Below are 23685 nucleotides of genomic sequence, written 5' to 3' on the forward strand. Positions count from 1 at the left end.
TTGTGTGCATCTGTAAAGCAGGTTAAATTATAGTAGAAACAATCTCAATCAATCCTCTTCAGTGTATTGCATGTTTGTATGTGTGCCAGTTACTGACAGCTAAGTGCACTCCAGAAAAGCATTTTATAATATGTTGTGAGGAGAATTGTGCAAAGTCATTGCTGCTAAATCAATGCAATGCACTTTGTAGATTACCAATATTGTATGACTCAAATCCCTTTCTGTGTGTGCTAAAAAGGTTGATACATGTATATTATGACAACAGTATGCCTCTTTGGCTGTTTCCTCATGTGTAGTTTAATAAAAACAGAGTCTATGCCTTAAATCAACATAAAACATAGATCTTTGCTTAAAAGGAGATCAGTGGACTTGCTTTAAAATTCACTGCAGTGTCTCTGGCTGTCTTGTGAATCCTCTCTGCAGAGCTAAATTATGGTGATTATATAATCAGATTCTAAAAGCACTGGCTTGAATCAGTAACCTGTAAGTCTGCAACAGTACTGTGTGCATTAATGTTGATGCTAACTTATCATTTAAGTCCTTCTGCAACAGAGAAATGACAGAAAACAGTATATCCAATGTTGTTTGTTAAATAAGTTACACTGATGTTAATTCAAGTTTTAAGTCTTTTATTATAAACCAAAAAGAGCTTGTTTATTACGCATAGTATAATTTTCATTCTAATACTACTCAGTAAGACATAAAATTAGTACTCTTATTGATACAGCGCTAAATAAATATCATAAATACATATAAGATTGAGCCAAACTGGCCCTGCCAATATTTATATTCACAGAATACAGTCCGCAGAGCAGGTCAGGGGAGGCCAGTCAGCTCTTGGTTTGGGAGCGTGCGAGGGTCAGGACTGAGCGTGGCAAGTACTTCAAGAAAGTAAAGTAACACTTTCCACCCTTACAATCTGCAAAATCATTTGCTGTTCTCATCTTCCCTCCTGTAGTGAAGTGATGGAGATGCATCTCTAAAGTAAAGTTCTGTGTTTAGAGTTCTAGACAATACTTCCTGTCTTCCTGATAGAGCCCATTTGGACCGGTCATCCCACCACACCACCTGTGTGGGCACTGAACACTGGACACAGGAGCAGATAGTGCTTCAAGAGAGAGGCTAAAAGTGAGGGCAGCCACATCATGCCAAGGGAATAGAAACCGTGCCATTGGCTCGACTGCGGCTCCGGGTGTGGATGCTGGACTCTGTGAGTTCCTCGCCGTGTTCCTCTGATTTCTTGTCTGCAATGGTGGACAGGAAGCGCAGCGTAACAGAGTCCCATTCCTCTGGCAACAGTAACAGCAAGAAGCCCAGGCAGATGATGCAGGTGGCCGCCAGACGCACCATGCTGAAGATCACCTCATGTTTCAAAACATCTACGGCTACAGAAGTGGGGAGACAGACAGGAACAAATGAGGGAGGCAAACAGTGGGACAGTGAATGAGGGAGGGGGAGAAAGAAAAACAAATTGAGATTAATTACATAAAGTAAGATAAACCGCAGGACACCGAGCCTGTAGCGGATGAGTGTGGCAAATGCGGCTTATAATCAGCAGCAGAGATCCACTTTATCCTCTGTGTCTTTGTGGTGTTGAGCCCTGGGACAACTTGTCGTAACCCACTGACCTTCATACAGTCCATCGTGGTTAAAGAAAAGAACCCGTCTGCAGGCATTTAGTGTCGCCTTGGCAACCTGATCCTCCCTCAGAGAGAGAATAGTTGCAGGGTCTGTTGAGGCACATTGGTGATTGGGTTTCCAGGACGAGAGAGGCAGACTTGCTGTGTAATCTGTTTGTTACAGTGGCCTTAAGTGCTGACCTCTCAATACAGAACCACAGTATGTGTGGCCATTTACTGCCATTCTCACAATCATTTTACAGTTTCTCAGTCGCCTTGGTACATTTTTCAGATCAGAATTGAAGTTTTAAAATATACTTGTTTAACCTTCACATCATCTTGTCACAGGTACATGTTATAAAAACAATTTCTCACACTTTTGAGCTGACTGAAAACGCTTTGGTACATTAATACAACTGGTTTGGTTCCCTGCAATAATAGTATGGGATTACATTAGTATAATGATCAAATTATCATCATTATATGGTTTCTCTGTCAAATTGCCTAAGCCCCTAAAAAGTTTTAGTCATCAGCTAATTGTAAAAGTCATCCTGAAATGCATGTCAAGGAACATGGATGAGAATCTGTGGCTCAGAGACAGACAGTAACATTAGAAAGACATAGACTCCACTGGAAAACTTCATACAGTCCTGCATGTTCAGATCTAAATAGTGTTTCCTGTGTTTACATTTTGTATTTGTTCCATGTGCTTCTCGAAAGGGAATTTTATGTTGAGCTGCAGGAAAAAACACTCTGAGAGTGCTGAAGAAAACTGAACAAGATTCTCTCTGAATCTAGTTCTGAATTCACTGTACAAAGTTATATTGACCTAGTGATCACCAAACCTTAACAACTAATGCATTATGTACATTCCTAAAGGAGACAAAAACAACTAACTGAGGGAAAAAAAATGTGTCTTTGAACCTTAGGCCATAGACATCTTGCTTACTGATTCAGATGGAGTAAAGAGTTCAGGGCAAAGTGTCCAGACCATGACCACATCCTGACCTTCGAACTAAGAGACCGTCAAAACCACAAGTTATGTTAGACTTCCTCTAAAACTACGCAGTGCTTCTCTGTATCGCAATAACACAGTCTGTCAACAACTTACAGAACAAGGTGTAAATGTGAATCCTGTCCAATGGCCCAAATAAAGCAATGCATATCTTTGTACGGCTGAACCTGATATATGCCAGAAAAAGTGCCGCCTTATGCATTTTCACTCACTGTCGCTCAAACCTCTGCTATAGTTTCCATCAGAAGATAATTTGAGTACACTGTTACATTGACAACATGGCTCAGCATTTGCACCATTTTGTTTGAAACAAAGAACACGGACATGTCATCCTAATGAAACTGACAAGTTCATGAACTAATATAAATATTTACTTTGAGGAGTGAAGATTTTCAGCACACTGTTCCATCTAAGTAATCAAGCAATAAAAATCAGCATATTAAAATGAAAACTGAAATGGCGTGAAATAATTTTACCTGCATTGCCCGGGACACTGAGCAGCGTCCCTATGGAGATGAGAATGGGGTAGGTGAGCACCACACCGACATGCACCAAGATGTTGAATACTGTAAAAAGCATAAAATGGGTAGAAAATATTAGAGCTGAAACAGGGAATCATGTTGTTAATTTTAAAAGTTTTTTGTTTTGTGAAAATGCCAAGAATAAAGGGATTCAATTTATGGAGATTGTTATACAAGGCAAATATTTTCTAATTCAGAGACCAAAATTAGTTTGGTAATTGAGAACAAGGTGTAAATGTGTCAGTTTAATAACATATTTATATTATTATCTAGATCCCTTAAATAAATAAAAAAAATGTTTTAAGCACATAATGAAGTTCTCTCTCTCTCTCACAGATGTATGAGCTCTCTCACCCAGCCATAATCCTGCCAGTCCACACAGGTATCCCCAGGGCAGTGAGGAGAGGGAACCCCATTGCTCTACCTTAGTGAAGTAGAGGATGAGGGGCACACAAGAGATGAAAATGAGGTTGAAGAAGCCCATGGTTGAAAGGAAATGAGCCACTTCTCCCAGGTTTGCACTGCCCAGGAACATCTTAAACAGCACCTGGATATTGAAGCATATTAGGCTTATCATCGTACTCCAGAGACAAGAAAGGCAATTCAAATCAATGCCACACTTCTATATGTAAAACGCTTGGTGGTCTAACCTTGTAGAGAGCTGATGTAGAGGCAGAGCCCACTGCCAAAGCCACACCCACAAAGGAATCACCATGGAAACCATCAGCATACGCCATCATGACAATCCCAGTGATGGCCATAATAGCAGCCACAATCTACAATTAGAGATTACAGTAAGAGCCATCAGCAGCAGGAGTTTCCATCAGAAGTAAGAAAAAGTGTGTGATGTTTTTTATACAGACCCGAACGCCCATGAACCGGTCCTTGAGGACAATCCAGGACAAGAGAAAGACAAAGGCTTTGTGGCAGCAGTACAGGGCAGAGACATCAGTGGCAGTCAGTTTCTTCAAGGCCAGGAGGTATAAGTAGTTTGTCAGTGTCCACAGGATGGAGAAAGGTGCTGTCCTCTTTACAAATAGCTTCAGAGTCATGCCGTCCTCCCCAAACAACTTGCTGCACTCCCTGTTATTGGAAACACAGAGAGGTAAATGAAGTCCAAGTATTTGGGTGCTACTATGAAACTGGTCCCTAAAAACAGGACAGAGGGGCTAAAAATTCAAACCAGATGTAGACTAATATTATGAAGCAAAGTTTGGAAGCACTTTGGGTCTATTTTAAAGATAAATATTCACTGAGATAAAAGAGGAACTATTTTTCAGATTTTTTTTTTTTTTTCTTAGATTTTTTTAAATGCAAAAATCCACATGTAACACAGTTAAAAGGACCCGAGAATTACATGCTACTAATTTTTATATCTTTTTATTCTCTCACAGGTACATTTTGAGAATTGAAGTAAATATGCAAGGCAGAGTGTTTCACAAAAATGACCACTGTTGCAAAATCACTCTGGGCAGGTTCCACATGTAACACGAATGGACACGATGGGTTACATGCGAAACCTTGAATGAGACTGCTGATTCATGAAAAACCTGCATGTCTGGATTAGAAAAACCATTAGGATCAACAGATTTAACACAGTGTCTTTATTTATCGTGGTATATAAGACCATTTCAAGTCATGTGTTCCAGATTAAATGCACTGACACCTAGGTAGCTTTTCATGTCTCAATTTGAGTCTTATTTTTGGTCCCAATATTTTATTAAAAATCCATTAATTTTGGGATGGCTCCCAGCAAGAGTATATATTTTTTTGTATTTATCTGAGGTCATCATTAGGTACATCCTGGGGGGAAATATGTCTCAATTTCTCTTTTGTTATTTGGTCTAAATAGCTGGCAAAGTGCCAGGTACCAAAATGAACCCAGTTTCATAGAAGCACCCATTTACCAAACTCTTAGCCCCATTATCAGAAGATCGAAGCTCTAAGCATAGATTATTTTTTAGTGCCTGGTGGTTCTCATATAGTCAAGTGGTTTCAAGAGTCAAAGACAATCATATTGCACAGTAAACAACAGTTTTCCCTCAGACTAAATTACCGCTGAACCTAAATGACAGTAGGACCACATGTTGATATGAGAATACATACATCTTATTGTACCATGTGTTTATGACATATTGCACTTACTGGCTCCAAATATTTGTTTTTATTAAAACATGGAGGCACTGAAAACATATTCCACCGCCAATCTGGCACAGTCACTACTTCTTGGCATGGTGGCCAATATAGAAATGGAAGCTGGAGTATCTTTAGATTTGTAAGTATTTTGGAGTTTGTAAATTCCTGGAGACAATAAAATAATTTTGACAACTCACCCTGTACTACAGACGATCTGTGAGCTACCTAGCAGTTATTGGTGTCACTGGGTCATCATTGTTCCACAGGTAAATCTGGGAGAGGGGTATTCTCCCTATAGGTTTCTGTTTTCTCAGGAATCACATAAATGTGGAAAAGCATGGCCTCTGTGCACTTTCTAATTACATTGTGTCATCACAGTTCTCAAATTCTGGAAAACAGACACCACAATGAAGTGAATAGATACACAATTCCTGCTTTTTTGCTCATTTAGGTGCATATTGACATCTTCAGTTACATAGACATTGTGATGTAGTGTAGATTACGTTCTTGCAATATATCAAATATCAGAGATTCATGACTCCATTGTTATTATGCGCAACACTGTGCCATTGTCACTCTGCCTGTACCATACCTGAATTTTTGTATGGGTGTCTGCTTTTCCCTTGTGGTAACAACATGTACAGAGTAGTAGATTGGGAAGAAGAGGATGTTCCAATTGCTGCTGAACCAGGAGATGAAGAACGGACAAGAGAACGACTGGAACGTCAGCTTGACGACCTGAGTGGTGCCCACCCAGGAGGAGGAGATGCACAGTACAACCAGCAGACCACCCAGCACCTTCAAGGCTGTGTTGGTGCATGTCTGATATGATCGACTCTCCCCACTCGTCTCACTGCCTGGTGTCTCTGCATGAGACTCAGAGCCATCCTCTCCTGTTAAAAGACAAGAGGAGAAAATAAAATGAACACTGATAAGAGGTGGCAAAGGCAGACTCATTGTTTACTCAAGTAGAAATGCAGACACTTCTGTAAGAAAGGCTCTGGTAACAATAGACTTATTTAAGTCACTGAAAAAGTGCAGTCTCTGAAATGTACTAGGAGTATAAAAGCAAAAGATATCCCCTTGGAGGACATTTCTACCTGCAGTTTCTGTGGGAAGCAAACCTCTCATAATATTAATAGTGTAATGTATCAAACCATTCTAGCAACTATAAAAAAAAAACCAAGAAACTGAAAACACTGAACATCAACTTTCCTCCAATGTGCAATTCATTCTTTTAATCTCTTTTATGTTGTTTAATCCTGTTATATTTGTCATGCCTGATATGCACTGATGGATTCATTAAGGGATCATCTTTAATATGTTATAATCCCATTCAATTGGGTTGAAATCGGTCTTGATGTTGGACAGGTGCGCAATGATGCAAAATACAAGTAATAGATAATTCCCCTTAAACAATTTAAACCTAAGACATAAGCCTGTTTTGAGTAGAAAGAACTAAAATGTGGGAACTAAAAGTAAAAAGTCAGCAGGAAATAACAGTACAAATAGATATATAGACTTTATCAAATTTAGTGTGAAAATATTCAATGATATTAGTAACATTCTTTTTTCTATGTCTGTGAATGAACTAGGATGTACGATGTGACTCAGTTCCTAAGCTCGAGCAGATAAGCTTTTATTGATTAACTGCCCTTAGTGAGCCACACCTTACATTTTTTGCAGTAAAGGCACAAACACATTAGATGAGGGTTCACTAAAAATGTGTTGTGTTAGCATCATCGCTGTGTATCTCATAAATAGCTTTGACGCCTCATGATACAGCACATACTGCACACCCATTGTAGTTAGGGTGTGTATAGGAACCTGATGCCCAGAAAGCAAGAGTAAACCTAACCACATGACATTCCACATGAAAGTCATGTCAACCTTGGCACACAGCACTAGACAGACAGACAGACAGACAGACAGACAGACAGACAGACAGACAGACAGACAGACAGACAGACAGACAGACAGACAGATAGATAGATAGATAGATAGATAGATAGATAGATAGATAGATAGATAGATAGATAGATAGATAGATAGATAGATAGATAGATAGATAGATAGATAGATAGATTTACTTTATTAATCCCCAAGGGGAAATTCATTGTCATTGAATTTGCAATGGGATTATTTTTTAATCATTTTACAGTTGAAATTGCAAAAATATGGCTGTAACCCTTTGTTTTGCTAGTTATATATGGGTGCTTTTATGAAACTGAGGTTATTTTGGTATCTAGCACTTTGTCAACTATTTAGACCCAATAATAAAAGAGAAATGTAGGCATATTTCCCCCTAGGATGTACCTAATGATGACCTCAGATAAATGCAAAAAATTATACTCTGACTCTGAGCCATCCCAAAATTAATGAATTTAGACAGACAGACAGACAGACAGACAGACAGACAGACAGACAGACAGACAGACAGACAGACAGACAGACAGACAGATAGATAGATAGATAGATAGATAGATAGATAGATAGATAGATAGATAGATAGATAGATAGATAGATAGATAGATAGATAGATAGATAGATAGATAGATAGATTGATAGATAGATTGATAGATAGACTGATTGATTGATTTGGCCCTGTGCCTTGATGGACTGCAGGAGTGACTACTTCCTGGGCCGTATCTTTGCTGTAGAATATGTGAAGTGCTGTGTGTGTGAGTGTTTCCGGAGGGAGCTCAGATCCGTTCTTTACCTCCCAACAGCGTTATCAATTTACACCAGGGTAGGAATAAAAGATGACATGTGCCTGGTGTTTGCTGCCCGTGCTCCCTTCGCTTACTCAGCATGTGAAGCTCTGCCATTTCCACCATGACTACAGACACTAATGCCGTACAAGGTACTAGTATTTGTAGCTGTAGTATCTCCCCTCTATAATAGCAGGGCACCTCAGGGGTGCTCATTATTGTACCCCATAGTCTATTGTTTGTTATCTGCAAAGACAAGTCAGTTAGTCATTACTGTGTGTGTAATGAAAGGTGTGCAGCTGTAAGTCTTATGGTATCAGTGACAATACAGTTACACAGGAAAAATTACTGAGCATACATGAGTCAAAAGTATTTTCCTCAAAAAGAGTAAATTTGGCTCTATATGGAGTTTGGAGAGCTCTACCTAGAGAGTAACTTTTACTTTTTTTTAGAGAAGGACCAAATGTTATCTGAGTAAAATAAAATTTTCTTCAATTTGAGTAAATTTTCCTTTATTTTTCTTTTTATATTTATTTATTTTTGTATATGTATTTAAATTTTCTAAACTATAGTTACAGTGAGACTTCAGTGTACTGAGATGCCATTATGTACCATGTAATGAGCAAAGACACACAGACACATTTAACATTTGTGCATCTAACATCTTAACTGGACACAGACAGAAAAAAGTGCTGCAAACTTTATAACACATTGCGTTAACTTAAAAAGATTCTTCTCATAAAGGTCACTATAATCCTTTAAAGGAGATAAATAAAATTGACAGGGCTTTAAAACTCTTGCCAAATTTATACTTTCTTCGCTTAATGAATCCATCAGATCATTGTTGGCACTAAGTAAAGTGTATTAAAGCTGTGTGTTGGCTGAAACTATTATACCTGAATTGAAGTGGAGAGATATTCAGCTTACACCAGTGTGTTTAAAACAGGTTAACACAAAAATCCTCAAACTAGGAACACAAAAATAACACCTAAAATGGTTTCATGTCTTCTGAAAACTTTTAAGATGCTTCTTTTTCAATCCATAAACACCATATCACTTTAAAATATGGCTAACTGTGTACAGACGTATAATAGTTACATGGTGTAAGCAAAATATGAACCAATCATGGATTTTTTTTCCAACAGGATTATCTGGGGATTTGGTTTAACTACATTCTGCCACAGCATGAATCCCTAATCAATCTAATGAGCCTGGTGGTTGCAAACTGTAAAACTGAGATCAAATATTTCTGCAGGAGAGAGGCAGCACTTTTATTCTTTTGCTTTATGACTGCCTCTCCTCATCCACCAAGCACGATGGTTCGTGTTTCATAGCACCAACAAAACCTAAAGCTTTTAGTGTTGGATACGGGCTCCTTTGTCCTGAGGTAAAAGCCACTACGGGCTGATCTGGTGCCAAGATGCAGCAATATTGTAACTCTACTATTCCCCTACCTCATAAAAGCATCTCCTGTGGCCAAAATTGCATTCTCATAACAGACAGTATTATTGCTGACACACATTGCTGCTAAAAAGTTGCAGAGGAAACACTGACCAGCCAAACACGAGTTGACAGCACACCAGTACACTGAAGTACTTCACCAAATTAGAAAAGTGCTATTTGAAGTTATTTTTAGTCAAGTGAGAGAAAATGTATGTGTTTAGAGGACAAATACCTGCACAAATTTTTGTAGTTTTTCATTGAACAGCAGCTGTCATGAATAATTTGGTGCATCAGCTCACAGAGCAGGGATCTGCACAACTTAACAAAAGGTTTTAATAAAATGTCACAACATCAAAGTTTCTAAAAATACAGGGTCACAAAAACACTATATCATTAACTTAAGAGTTCGAATAAGCACATGTCTGAATTCATAGATGCATTAGTCAATTAGGTCATGGTTTTAAAAGAAGCATTTGAAATAATTCACTTTATGTGATTTCATTAAACAAATTACATTGCTGCACAGTATCAGTCACTCCTGGCACCCATTAACCAAGCTTATCCACTCTGTGTGACGCAGTTTGCTGCTTCAACCTTGCGTTTCAATCCATCCTATATTTTATCCCCACCACTGCCAGTGACATTGATGGATGGACCCCGGCAGAGTCCAATATGAAGCTCACAGTCATGTCTGCAGTGTTAGAGAAGCTTACCACAGGTCAACCTGTACAAGATCCTCAACCAAAGTAGGTGACATGATGTGGCATAGTTATGGAAAGGTGATTAAATGTATCATTTAGTGAGGATACAAAGGTGAAAGTGATGTTAAATCTTATGGATGAGGAGGTTATGGGGAAGGTTAATGGATTGAACAGATGTGAAAGCAGATGACATGGGCCTGTCCTGTCACACAGGGCCGCCAGAAACACCAAACATATGCTGCTGCTGCTACAACACTTCCTGTCAACACATTTACTAAAACAACTCTCAACTGCCAGCAAGAATTAGAAATTATACAAATCATTCAGAGGAAAACTGCCAAAAGGTTAAATAGCACTGTTTAGTTACTGGTCTTTATAGATTTTGCTGGGGTTTAATCTCTGATTGAACGTAGCCTAACCTGATGTCAGTGGAACACTCCACACACTCAAGTCTAACTGTGAACGCCTGTAAAAAGCCTCATTGTGGCTTTAGGGAAACAACATGTCATATTGTATCTGCATTAAAAAAGGCAACAGCTAAAGCTCCCAAAACTCCCTGTCTGTGAGCACAAACACATTCAGAGAAATCTCAGAAAAGGACATCTTGGGTGTCTTAAGTTTTCCAGTTTACCTTCAGAGATGGGGCAGGTCAGGACCTGAGTGCTGTACGAGCTAAGAGGAGCCACTCGGGCTGAGTGCTTCTTCATTCTCCACTGGGGGCACAACACACTGTCCTTCCTTGGGAGGTGTGTGTGTACAGTATGGGTGTGAGAGTGTGTGCTGAATGCTCAGCAGCTCCTCCTGCTAGCTCCGTGCATCCTCAAAGTCCTGACTCCTCCGCCTCTGCTTGTGATCGCGTCCCTTCTCTTGGATCTCTGTCAGCTCTTCTTCCTTCCTCTTCTTCCTCTCCAGAACTCCAGTCCTCACTCTCGGTTCCTCTCCAGTCCAGTGCCCTCACTTTTATTGGTTCTCACTCTTTCCTCTTCTCTCTGTCTGTCTGGATACTGACACAGCTCAGTTATGATAGCTCAATGGAAGTGCACTGAAGTGGAGACACTACTGTTGCGCTGACATGCCGTGATCCAGCACTGCCACTGTCTCCAAGGGAGACTGAGCTTCAAGTGTGTCTGGCATGGTGCAATCACTCCTATCATCTCTTCCTGTCCTCCCCCTCCTCTGACTCCCTGTCTCACTCATTTTTCCCCTCCTCTTCTTTTGCTCCACAAATCAGCAGCTTTGTTTGGAAGGTAACCAAGCAGCCTTTGGCTAATTATGCTGCGTTAGCTGCTTCCCCCTCCTTTCCTGCCTCCTCCTCCTTTTTCTACCTGACCAGGCTCTCTTCACTCTTTCCATCCCTGACTCTCCATATACTCTTGTCCTCTATTTTACAACATCTCTCTCTCTCTTCTTGGCACACCTCCTGCTCTTCACTACTCCTTGAGAATCAGATTATTTGTAGAGCTCTCTCATGCTGCCTTCACCACCACAGCATTAATCAACCAAGCTGTGAAACAGATATAACTATCATTACCACAACACACATGCAAAAAGAAAGGAGAAGTCTGTACAAGTAAATTCTGTCATCCACTAAAGTAATGTTAGAGCCCTCAATATTATATAAGAGAAAAGAAAGAGGCCTCTGCCCACATGATCTCACAGCACAACTATAATATACAACCCAGAGCATTTTAGATGGATAACAACATGCAGCGCTATGGACAAATGTTTTAGTACTGTGTTTAGAACTAATGTTTTAATACTTGGGCTTCATTCTTATTGGTACAATAAGAAATGAGAAAAATACTTTTTTCATGGAGCTCGTTCACATTTCTTTGCTAATCTCTTCATGCATAGAGATGAAAACAGAACTTATCAGGTAGTTTATTGCATGCAACTGTAAAACTTTACTCCGCTACATATCAGAAGGAAGTATTGAACATACTGACTTGAGCAAATGTTTTGGTGCCTGAAAATAAGAACTGTGTTTCAACACTTTTCAGTTTAGAAAACATGATTCATGCTAAACTCTGAACTTGCAAAAGTAGCACCTGGATAACCTGTAACTTTCAAGTACTGCCAACACAATACTACATCAATATCTTGACACTTGAAATATAACATCGACTGCAGTTTTACCCCTTCCATACATAAGCAGTTTTTATCGGTGCTTTTTCACTTTAATTTCAAAAGCAAGTTCTGTGCAATACCTTTATTCTTAATGGATTATTTTTCATTAAATATTTATATTAATATTTTTTCATCCCAGTGAAGGAAAACCTCCCATCAGCAGCAAGTGCAGACCTGAGAAGGGTCAGTCTAGGCCATGAGTCCCCCTTGGGACTGCGGTCAGTTTCCATCTTAGGAAAGACCTGAGGCAACTCTACCTTTGTGCTTTATCCTGAAGATTAATGGACCAAATCAAACTGATATCAGTTTATACTGTATGCAGTCCAACACACGCAGCTTACATCCTGAAATATAATCTTAAAATAACATAAACTGTGCTGTACTTACAGTCTCACCAGTCAAATCAATACAAGTTGAGCAAAGCTGCACTATGTGACCCAAAGAAGAGAAAACACTGAAGCAAAATAGAAAGAATAAGGCCCTTTGGTTCAGTTAGTTAAAAATACTGTAAGCTATAAACGTGCCGTGCTATTTTTTTGTGTTTGCTTCAGGATCTCTCATTTGGTTAAAATCACACTGCATCCCCTCCCTTCCAGTCTTTCTCTACTCTCCAATGATTACCAGCCAAAGTTCTGGCATGGCTATAGAAAGCGTTGCAGATCAGAGTGTCTCTCTGTGCATTCTTCAGGCTTAGAGAGGAAAAAAGAAAAAAGCACACTTATTGTTTGGCTGCTTGTTGGAAAAATGCGGGACCACGTTCCAGTAACACCATGGTAATTTATTAGCTTGAATGCAGAATACAATATTGGCAGCACATTGACAAACAACACTCACTGTTGTCATTTTTTGGGTCAATCATGTGATGCAAGCACACTTATTTCCCATGGTCACTCAAGATGACAGAATGAGTTCAATACTAATGTGAAAGTGATGTCGTAAGGATGAGCCTCAATTAAAATACTTGTGCAAGCATGGCTGAGGTAACTGTTTAGTCAGGTGTAAGTGGTGGATAAGCTGGGGCTACGGATCCCCCGAGACAACATGGGTTAAACTTAAAAATAGCCCGGCTAATGAGTGGAGCCAATTGCTAGACAGGGAGGGGACAATGAAACTATCTAGTCAGCAGAGCCATGGATGCTAATCGCTTTCAGATTAAGAGAAATACCTGGTGCACTGGAGCTAAAGGAGGCCACAGTTCAGTTTTTGACATTTACAACCGTGAGGTATTTGAAGCTTACAAAAGGTGGTGTCTTTTGGTACATGGTAATAAAAAATCTCAACAAATCACAACCAAAATATGAAATCTAAATTTTACATGACCATTTTGTTTCATTTTTTGTTCACATCAGCTGCTAAAAAGACCATAAAAGCATATAAAATACTCTAAACCACATCATAACTACAAGAAATACATCATAGTCTATGTTTGTATGACTGATGTTAAACTACAGCACAAACAAGTCTCAAAAATGATCACACACCTGATGACAAACACTTCTTGTCAATGATCTGAACCAAAAAATGAGTCAGATAAGTATTTGCAATAAAGCAAGAACTGAGTGTATGTCATACAATTGTGCCGTTGCATCACAGATCAAAGAATAAAATAGTAAAGCATCCCCTTAACCTCCATAGCAACAGTAGCTCCTGTGCACTGACGCATTCAACCCATTCAGACTCTTTTGTCATTCAGATTAGAGAATATTCCTCAGCTTGTAGTACAAGGCTCTTTGTGTTCAGCACCTTCCTGTTGCTCATCACATCTCAGTGAAGGCCAGGAGTAACAAAGAGGATGAAGGGATGACGGGCAGAAATATGGAAATATGATGACACATGCAGCTGATTTCGACCAAATTTGGAAACATTGCTGAAACTACTGCCTGTCAAATCACTTACCAGAACTCATACCATCACCTCAGCACTTTCAAGTGGAAAATTGAGAGATGAGGACACCTGGTGGTGAACACATAAGACTGCACTACAGCCAAGCACGCACAAGGGTTTAGTGAAGTAAGACACGTCAGTTATAATGTTAAAGGGTAACACAAAATATTATCAGTGACTTTGAATAACTTTAGCTTAAACCAATAAGGTTTTTTTTCTCTGTTTCTTTGAATCATCATTTAATGTCTGCACAACATAAGTTAAGATAACATATACTTTATTGATTCCTAAAGGGGGAAATTCAAAAAGTTAACAAATATTGTTAATTTTGGGTGGCAGTAGAAATTTCAGAAGCAGAAAAAGTCAAAAATGTATATAAACTTACACTTTAATCCACCTGTGCAGGACACAGCGTTATAAAAACAGCTTTGTTCCTGTCGCCGTCACTGAGCTCAATAAGAAATAGTGACATTGCACTTTACTAACTTATTTTAGTTATTTATCCCATTTCTTTGCTCTATTTATTACTATTGTGACTTCACATTTTAAAATTTTTAAATTTTATGGTCTTATTCTGGTTTTTAGCCCAGATTGTTCTTATCTTTTCTGTTTTTTATTGTGTTCTGTTGCATCTTGTTTTTATTTATTTGATCTTATTTATTTATTTTATTCTTTTACTTATCCATGCTGCTATACTGATGAATAGTGGAACACTGACCGCTTTTTGTCCTGTCTTTTTGTCCTGTCTGTAAGCGTGATCATGTACCAGTCTTACATGTTCAACGTATGTATTGTTGTAATACCAAAGCAATCCCCTAGGCTGCAAAACAAATCTACCTACGGGTACAAATAAAGTAACCTTGACCTTGACCTTGACCTATGAAAATATAGCAGATGTGATTTAAAGATGTTTTAGACAGGAAAGGACATTTTTTTATGAAACACAAACACTATGGGCATAAATTGTCGTTACAAAATATGCAATAGAAAATTGAATATGCAAGATGGTGCTGCCTTGATATCTTGTAATTATTTTAACTTTATCAATCATTTAATTCATTATTAAACAGTGATTATCACATGTTTAGGGTCTGTATGTGTGATCTGCACAAGGAGTACTACTGTGTGTACAATGTAACTGTACTGACACTGAAATTGAGTCTGAGGTTGAGAATTGATTCACAAACCACATGAGGGCGCTGTTAGGCAGCTGACAGAACTGTTGACTTTAGTAAGGCTATGACAAGACTTAAACACATTGTACCCTTATATTATATAGTATTATTTCAGGTTATATAATATTACTTTTAGAAAATTGACAGTAAGAAAAAAAAAATCTGAACTGTGGAGTAAATTGCAGGGCCCAGCCAAAACATTCAGTGCAATACTACAACATGTCACCAATAGCACAGTGGCACAAGTACAACTCAGCAGTTCTCTGACTCCTGTGGAGAGATATTGTATCCATTATATGGAAGTACTTTTGCCCATTCCCTGAAGCATGTGAGAATAACAGCACTCCAGGAGTCATTCAGGCAAACCTCATATCTCATTCGATGCAAGAAAGTTAAAAATAGCACAGAGTGAGGAGGCATGGGAACGGGACAGTCCAAAATAAATGCATGCTCATACTAAATGTTTGAGGCAGTTTTCCAGGGAGATTCACCTGCTGAGATATAACATGAGCTAAATGGTGGCAAGGTGCTCGGAGAGTCAGTGCACAGCAATCAGTACTAACAAGACTAAGTTCAAAACAATGTGTGTCTGCCTTGTGTGAGTCTCCACACTCTGGTGCGCATACAAACACAGCGTATTGCGATAAATGATGGCATGCTCTGAGCCTGCTACCAGGGCCTGCTGTGATGCCAGCGGTGTACAACACAGACTGAGAGGGACTGCAACTATAAGTTCCTGTTATTTCTCCTGCACTATAGCTACTTACCCAGCTGGGAGCACGCCACTACTACAGACTTGCTCTTTTCTACATTACCTATTCAAAAAAAGCTACGCAGCGAATTATTGTTATGGTTTTGCACAAGATGCTGAGGAAGCATTCACTGCACACCATTGTTGTAAGCTCCAACAGAAGCCAAATGGGTGCTGTTAGAATATACAATCTTTGTAAAGCCAATTTGATTTATTTTCTGTTCTCGAGCTATTATCTACATAAAGTAGTGCAACAGAAGTTATTTCACCATATTTGCTTGGAGTGTCATTTATCGTTTCATATCATAACAGTGCATGTAAGCTGTTATATTCTAGTTGTACTTCATGTATTACAGTGCAATCCTTGTCACCAAATGTAGTCCACAGCCCCCCTCAGAGGCATCTTGTAATTCAACGCAGATGGCAAGTGGCAATAATAACAAACTGGCAACAGAATCTTACTAAATATATCATTACCCCATAGGCTTGGCAGGATGAGCCTACTGTTCTATTTACGTGCTCCTTTTGTCTTATGGAAAACGATACTTGTAAACAAAACAAAATACACGAATACGACGCTTTCAAGCAACAAAGTGACTTTTCCCATTCCACTTTCTAAGAATCTGAAATGTGCAAGACAGGTGTGCACATGAGCAGTTTACCCAGACTGCCTCACAGTGACAGCAGCAGCAGCCACAACATGTTTAATAGCTGTGCAAGCAGGAAAAATGGTGACAAGTATTCTGCCCTGAGGAATGCCTTCTGTTGACTGTGGCAAGCAAAAAAAAAAAAAAAAAAAAAATGTGTTGATGAATAGAGAGCGAAACACAGGGCTACAGATGGCATATTTTACCAGAGAAATGGAAAATGTCTCTCAAATCAAATAACCCCTCAGCTCGTACATACACTGGCTTGTATAAGCTCAGTTGGGATGCTATTACAATCCACACCTGCTCCTTATACCTGAAATTACATCACCACTGAGGGACCATCTTTCATTTGGATCTGCCGATGAAATGAGAGAGACATGGACTTGTTATTGGAAACAGTAATAATATCAACCTTTCATAGTGCGTGTTTTAAGTCAATACACTGCACGTTGCATTTTATCATTAATAAAAGTAGCAAAAATATAAGCCAGACATTAAAAAATTAATAATATAGGAATGAAATTTAGCAGTATACCCTCTGTAATTACACTATATGTTAGAAATTCAGTCAGATTTTTTTGGACTTTGGATTTCCCAATTTTCCTAATTGCCACATAGTTCTTGAGTCCAAAACCATGTAGTGTTCACATGCTGTTTAATTCTGGCATTGTATCAGTGGTCCTCCAAATGTTGAATTGGGCAATCTGTTTTAATTCAAAGACTTGAGAGCCTTTAGTTTAATCAAGTGGGGTTTTTTTTTTCATAGATTAAACCAAACAAGTAGATATACTCTCAAATGGAAGGGTGTGATTGCATTCATGCTTAATCTTCTGCAACTGACACTCCTGATAAACACGAGGCAATTAATGAAAGACAGCCTCATTTCCTTCTCCTCAGCCTGCATCTAAAAATCCACTGAGGTACTCTCATTTCATCCAAAGAGCCTCAGCTGGAACTGTTCTGAACCAAATAAGGCGCTGTCTGCAGGCTCACATTTCCATCCAGATTTAAAGCAGGTTTGTTGCTCAGTCAGAGTAATGCATTGTGTCACAGAGAGCCAAAGTTCAGTAGTAGATTTGCGTGGAAGCATCATAACACTGACAATACATCACCCTCTGGATGTGCATCTGTAAGACAAGAGCTTTCATGTACTGGCCAGAGGGAGATGTTAGAGAGTTTACGTAACAGGTCTAATACATTTGGGATGAACGTTTTGACTTAAATGACATAGATAGAGGCTCATTTACATGTAGAGGTTTTTATGTTACAAAAATACAGATTATCTTTAAGGAAGAATGTTGAAACAATGCACCGATTGGGATAATTATATAATACAGTGGTGAGAAGCTCTATAATGATGTTCATGTGCTACAGGCCTTGTAAGATGCTCCATGTTGGTTCATTATCACAAAGCCACTGGTAAAGCCACAGCCAGGACCGCACTGGTTATTCTTTGTACCTACCAGCCCTGACCTGTCTTCACACACTGAAGGAGGATGTTAAATCTTGTCCCCCGAACAAAGTGCATCATCAGCGTGAACCTCCTGCTTCCTATACCCGTCATTGTCTGCATGTCAGCAAAATCCAGACCATTGCCCTACCAATCAAAACCACACTGACAAATGAAAATGAAAAAGACACTGAATGTATTTAAGAGTGCCGTAGCTCAAGTTTGACAGGCTATAGCTGGAAATATTCACATGCATCACAGGAAGAGCTGTTCTGTTTGTCATTTTGGAAAATTGATTGTTTTAATTAAACATTTGGAATAAACACTTCAGTGCCATGTAAGTGATTATTTGCAGACTTCACCAACATGACTGTAAGCTGTAATTAACTCTGAAATTGAATTTGGAAATGGCACCATTATTTGTGCATGACACTCTGCTCTGTATCCTGTGTTTTGTTTGTGAATTTCCTCCCTCTCTCTGTGTGTGGTTGTGTCTCAGATGCATGGGCCAGGCATCACCCAGCCTCCAGCTCATAGTGGCAGTGATTGACATCATGTTTCTCCAAAACAGCCGTAATTAAAACCCAGTTAGCTGAGTAGGCAATGGGGGAATTTGTGATTACTTTATTAAAATGGAAAGTAATTTGCAAATGAAAATGAGTCGTGCATTGTCTCTTGCACGACCCCTGCAACCGTATTAAGAACATTTTTTGTTTTCTGTGCATGAGTAAAATCCACTGAAACACATTTTTTCTGTCATAATGCTGTCAGTAAATAGTAATCTCAGTCACCCACGCGACCTCACACCTGCGTGACATTGTCGCATCCCCTTCAGATCCCGCCAGTCTACTTTGTTTCCCTGTGTTTTCACTCACTTCTATGACTGGAGTATCCCGGGTTGTAGCCGTAGTAGCCGGTGATCCTCAGAATCCGGTCCTCGATGTCATGCACCCCGTTGGCTGTCACTTTGGGGCTGCTGCCCGTGAACACAACACAGCTGCCACCGGTCGGCGTCGTCTTGCCCGGTAAGTGTGTGTTCTTCAGGGGCTCCAGCCGGATGCAAGGCTGGTCTCCACTCTCCGAAAGACTCTCGGTGCTCATCATTGTCGGTCCGAGCGGATCACAGGATCACAAGAGACCAGAGACGAGCCCTGATCAACATGCAAGAGACCCTCAGGGCTGCATCAACAATTAGCAGCAGGAGCAGAGGAGGACATCAAAATCCACATCCACATTCCTTCAGTGATGCTCCCGGACGCAGAGCAAGGTTATCAAACTCCAGGAGCATGGTACACATCAGACACTAGGGGGCGTGTCACTACTAATGTTTTGAAGGCAAATCTGAATTAAATTCACGTAGAGAAAAAAAACAAAAAACGGCTGCGGCGCAGAAAAGCCATCACTACATCCACCAAAATACAATAATAAGCCTGTCTTATAGTTTAATAATTTATGTAACGATTCTAACTTTAAATGTATCTACAGGTCTGTGGTTCCCTTAGTTGTTTTAAATGCATTTCTATTACACAGTATTTTTTGTGGTCTCATAAATTACATTTTCATGTTGTGTATTGTTTTTATAGAAAAATTTAGTGCTTATATCCATATTTAGTCCAAGCATTTGCATCATTATGTGCCATAACCTTGCAGATGATGATCCTTTAATATATAGTGATCTTTGCTCATTGTGACCTTCAGCAATTGGACTGGGGTTTGTATGTAGAGCTTTTGAAATTATATTTATTTAATGAGATTTGGTAATCTCAAAACCATCAAAAATGGTTTCTGAAGTATCTTGTTTTTTATCTTCTAGGATCAATCACTGAAAGATATTCTAAAATAACTTCATGCCCAAATTATTTTTAGAATGGAAAACTTTCAGAAGAAGTGCAAGTTTAGTAAACTCTCAACCTCTCATTGAAACCCTAACAAAAATAGTCCATACAAATCACAAAGAATTTATTTTTAAATAGTTATTTTCAGCATCTACCTACTGCTTCCGCTGAGTGTTTGGTATTTCTGGACCAATACAGCTCTGTCATGGTGCTGCTGAAGTTTCCATTTGTTGTACACAATAAAATATTCATGGGCTTTTATGAAACATGTGGCACTGGTTTGTCTCACACACTGGTTCACAGCTATCAGCTACATTCCACACTTCAATGTGGGCCACAAGTGTTATTTTTATTTTTACAGACTTTCACTGTTTTCCAGTATATAAATAAATATATAACAGTTTAAAGATTATGATGCTCATGCATATTATAGCATGCCAAACAATAGATGTTTTTCCACACAAAGTTTTGCCATATTCAAGCACTTTTAATGACATTTTTTGCTCTAAGGTAAACCCCAGTGCAATCTGTTTTCCTCAGCTGGCCACAGGTTCTTGGGCTGGCTTCGGGAAACTCCACTTGACTGGATCCCCCAGATTGCAGATGCGCAAAAAAAAAAAAAAAAAATCTGAAACCTCGGCTCCAAATCCAATAACACAAGATGCAGTATTTCAGTGTCTCTCCGATACGCCTTTTTCCAAGTCCTCCACTCTCTGTGTGAAATTGATTCCCAATGTGTGGAGAATTTGCGCCCCTGTTGGCATTGTTGTGCAGACACATGCTTGGGTTTATGATGCCCTTGGACGCCAGAACAGTTTCCTCCCCCTCTCTTACTTACTAAACCAATCTCCACCTCATGTTCTTTTGTTTCAGTTTGTTTGTGCTCCAAAGCACTTATCTCATACATTCAGTTCAGGGACAGCTTTGTAACTACAACAATGAAATGCCAATACCCAGAAAGTTTCTCCATGCCTTTTGAGAATTGCTAATTTATTGTTGGACACTTTCATACAAGTCTGCACAAACAGTCCAAAAAAAGTTTTCTTCATTCGCCTACTTTTCTCACAACACAATTTTACATTGTTTATGTAATATAAATTATACAGAGCAACATTGTAAGATTATGAATTGGTTGCTCAAAGGTACTTGTCTGAATTGTTATTTTGTATCAGCTGCTAATGCATTAAAAAGAATGAGTCTCAAAAGTAAAATTGCTCTCTGACAGCAGTGGGCTCATTAAAAGACTTTGCTGCCTTAACCCACATTAAGAAAACAGTTTATCCATGAGCTGTGACAATGCGAGTTCAGGCTTTTAGGTTTTAAATACACATAGACTGCATGAAAGCATCACTGTCAAGTTATTTCCAAAGAAATGATTTATTCCTTGGAGCAATATTATAAAAGCTTTCATGAAAAGAAGAGCTCTCTATCTTCTTTAATATCGTCTCTAATTGTCCCCCAGCAATGAGGATGAAATGAGGTTGAGGCTGGCTTCAATCTCAGACAATAAGATTAGCATTCAGAGCATCCCCAGACACAGATCCTCAGTGCATGATGAACATTGTCTCATCTTCTACATCTCTTTTCTTTTCTTTTTGAAGAATATAAAATGTCCTGATCTGAAGACTCTAAAAATAAACCTTATGAGAACCATAAATATTTCTCTTTAGCTACTTTATCTACTTTATCTGATTTTTCTTTTACAGCGCAATGCGACCCTTAATGTACAACATATTACTGTGTGCAAATGTATGCCCACTATTTGAGAGAATTGATATTATTTTGTATATTCAAGAACACACCTAATGTTGACCATAAGTGCCTCAATGCACCAGCTCAGTGACTCCTCTACTTTATGCTTCTGTGCATTCAACACTAAAACATAATCCTTTGCCTAAGTGGAGTAAAAGGACACACTGAGGAGACAATATGTCCCATGTGACTTCATCCCAGGCCAATCCCAGTGCACCAGCACCCCCCACAGAAACTCAGCAAGTCACCTTAGAGATCAGTGACCGACTCCCCTGCCACCTGCTGTATAAATATTCAATGTGCACTAAAGATAACCTGGCTAGTACAACGGGGAGAGGAAAAGAAGGCTGTTAGGCAGAAGTTGTCATTTGAATATAGACAGCTAAACCGTGGCTGCATGTCGCCTTGGCCTGTAAAGGTCACGTTTGAAAGTTTGGTAAATATTTAATAACTTTGATCACCAGGTCCCTATAGTAATGCAACAGAATGCAATTAGAAAGGAAGGAACGTGAGTACAATAAATAGTGTATAATCCTATCAGGGCAAATTTATAGTATGAATAATCAGATAATTAGGCTAAGAACATGTGATCATGCAAGAAAAAATGCGAGTCTGATCTTGCTCTGCTTGCCATAGAGCCTTGTCTCTTGGATAACAAAAATAATCGTGTTGATTTCGCTTCCTCCTTTATCTGTTGTGACTGTGTGCACAAGATTAATTTCATAATGTCCTCTGAAGCCTGCTATGACCTTTCTTTGTTGTCTCCATGCAAAGAAAAACAGACAGTCACCTGCTTATGGAGTGTTGCAGAGCATTTCCTCCTAGTCTCTCATAAGCTGCAAAGTTGATTTGTCTCAAAAGAGGCAATTGGCAAATGAGCCGGCCTGCTGTCTTTAAAAGATGCCAGTCCACACATAAATAAAATATACAATGACCAGACTGCATTTTTAAAAATAGACAATCCACAGTACATAGCTTCTCCATCATGCCAATTCACCCCTTGTTATGTTTCATGGTTGCGTGAACATGCTTTTAGATTAAATACATGTGCACCAACCATAGCTTTCTGAAAGCCTGTATGTTGTATCAATCACATGGATGGGACACATGTCACATGTATCAGAAATAGCAGGTAATTAGCCTCAATTTCATATACACAAACACATTTAACCTGACGTGTGTTTGCACATGAAAATTTGATGAGCAATTGTCTAGGTTCTACATCCCTGAAGGTCAACGGATCTATATGTGACGAAGCATCACAAGCATGTACACATGATTTAATGTTGCCTGACATGTGATGGTGGATGTACGCCAGTGGGATTATCAGCAAAATGGAAATCACTATGTGTCTTTAACATGTGGTTTGTATATGAGAAGCCACTTAACATTTGACCTTATCCTATGAGTACAGTCAATACCAGTCCAAAAGACTTCCGTTAACTCCAAAACGGAAGAAACTATCAGAACAGTCTAGTGCAGATCATTTCCATCAGTGTCCCCTTTGTCTTTCAAAATAAACATGTTGCTCTTACATCATGAAGTATGTTTACTTATATAAGCATGATGCAGGATGTTCTTATCTTTTTGTGTCCTATAAAAGGACAAAGGCTGCGCTCCTCTACATGAAGATTAACTTGATCTCCCTGCTGAATTTGGGAGGTGATCACTGGAGATTTATGGCCACTTGAGGTAACAAAGCTAAATCCCTGAAGTTTTTTGCATGCTTCCTCCCTCCTCACTGCAGTCAGAATGATGAATGAGGCCCTAAGTGTGAGGAGGCTGAGGAGCAAAGCCCAGGACGACAACAGCAGAGATGGGACATTTACCCTGATTGACCAGACATGACTGTGAGTAATGTTTACATCGATATTGATTCTGGCCTCGTCTCCCTTTCCCCTGCTCTGAATTTAGA

General features: G+C 39.2%; 1 protein-coding gene across 2 annotated transcripts; it reads right to left on the bottom strand.

Annotated features, from left to right (window-relative positions):
- Positions 1-612: 612 nt before the first annotated feature.
- slc35f4 (solute carrier family 35 member F4) lies at positions 613-19287 on the bottom strand. Of its 2 annotated transcripts, none has more exons than XM_030125868.1 (7): positions 19059-19287; positions 5884-6184; positions 4019-4238; positions 3806-3931; positions 3510-3702; positions 3111-3200; positions 613-1385 (listed from the first exon to the last, which is right to left on the bottom strand). In XM_030125868.1, the coding sequence occupies exons 1-7, from the start codon at positions 19285-19287 to the stop codon at positions 1144-1146; spliced, it is 1401 nt and encodes a 466-aa protein (XP_029981728.1). In that variant the 3' UTR covers positions 613-1143. The 2 variants fall into 2 exon arrangements, with proteins under 2 accessions (XP_029981728.1, XP_029981729.1); XM_030125869.1 differs by lacking the exon at positions 19059-19287 and adding an exon at positions 10778-11261 and having other exon boundaries at positions 1144-1385.
- Between the last annotated feature and the right edge of the window lie 4398 nt (positions 19288-23685).

The sequence above is a fragment of the Sphaeramia orbicularis genome, chromosome 22, assembly GCF_902148855.1.
Source record: "Sphaeramia orbicularis chromosome 22, fSphaOr1.1, whole genome shotgun sequence".
Taxonomy (NCBI): domain Eukaryota; kingdom Metazoa; phylum Chordata; class Actinopteri; order Kurtiformes; family Apogonidae; genus Sphaeramia; species Sphaeramia orbicularis.

Bases quoted from the DNA above. Each gene is read 5' to 3' on its own strand.
- slc35f4 (XM_030125868.1), bottom strand. From the start codon at position 19,287: ATGATGAGCACCGAGAGTCTTTCGGAGAGTGGAGACCAGCCTTGCATC. The intron at 3,201-3,509 runs GTGAGAGAGCTC...TGCTTTTTACAG, and splicing joins ACTGGCAGGATTATGGCTGG to TATTCAACATCTTGGTGCAT. The intron at 1,386-3,110 runs GTAAAATTATTT...CCACTTCTGTAG, and splicing joins CAGTGTCCCGGGCAATGCAG to CCGTAGATGTTTTGAAACAT.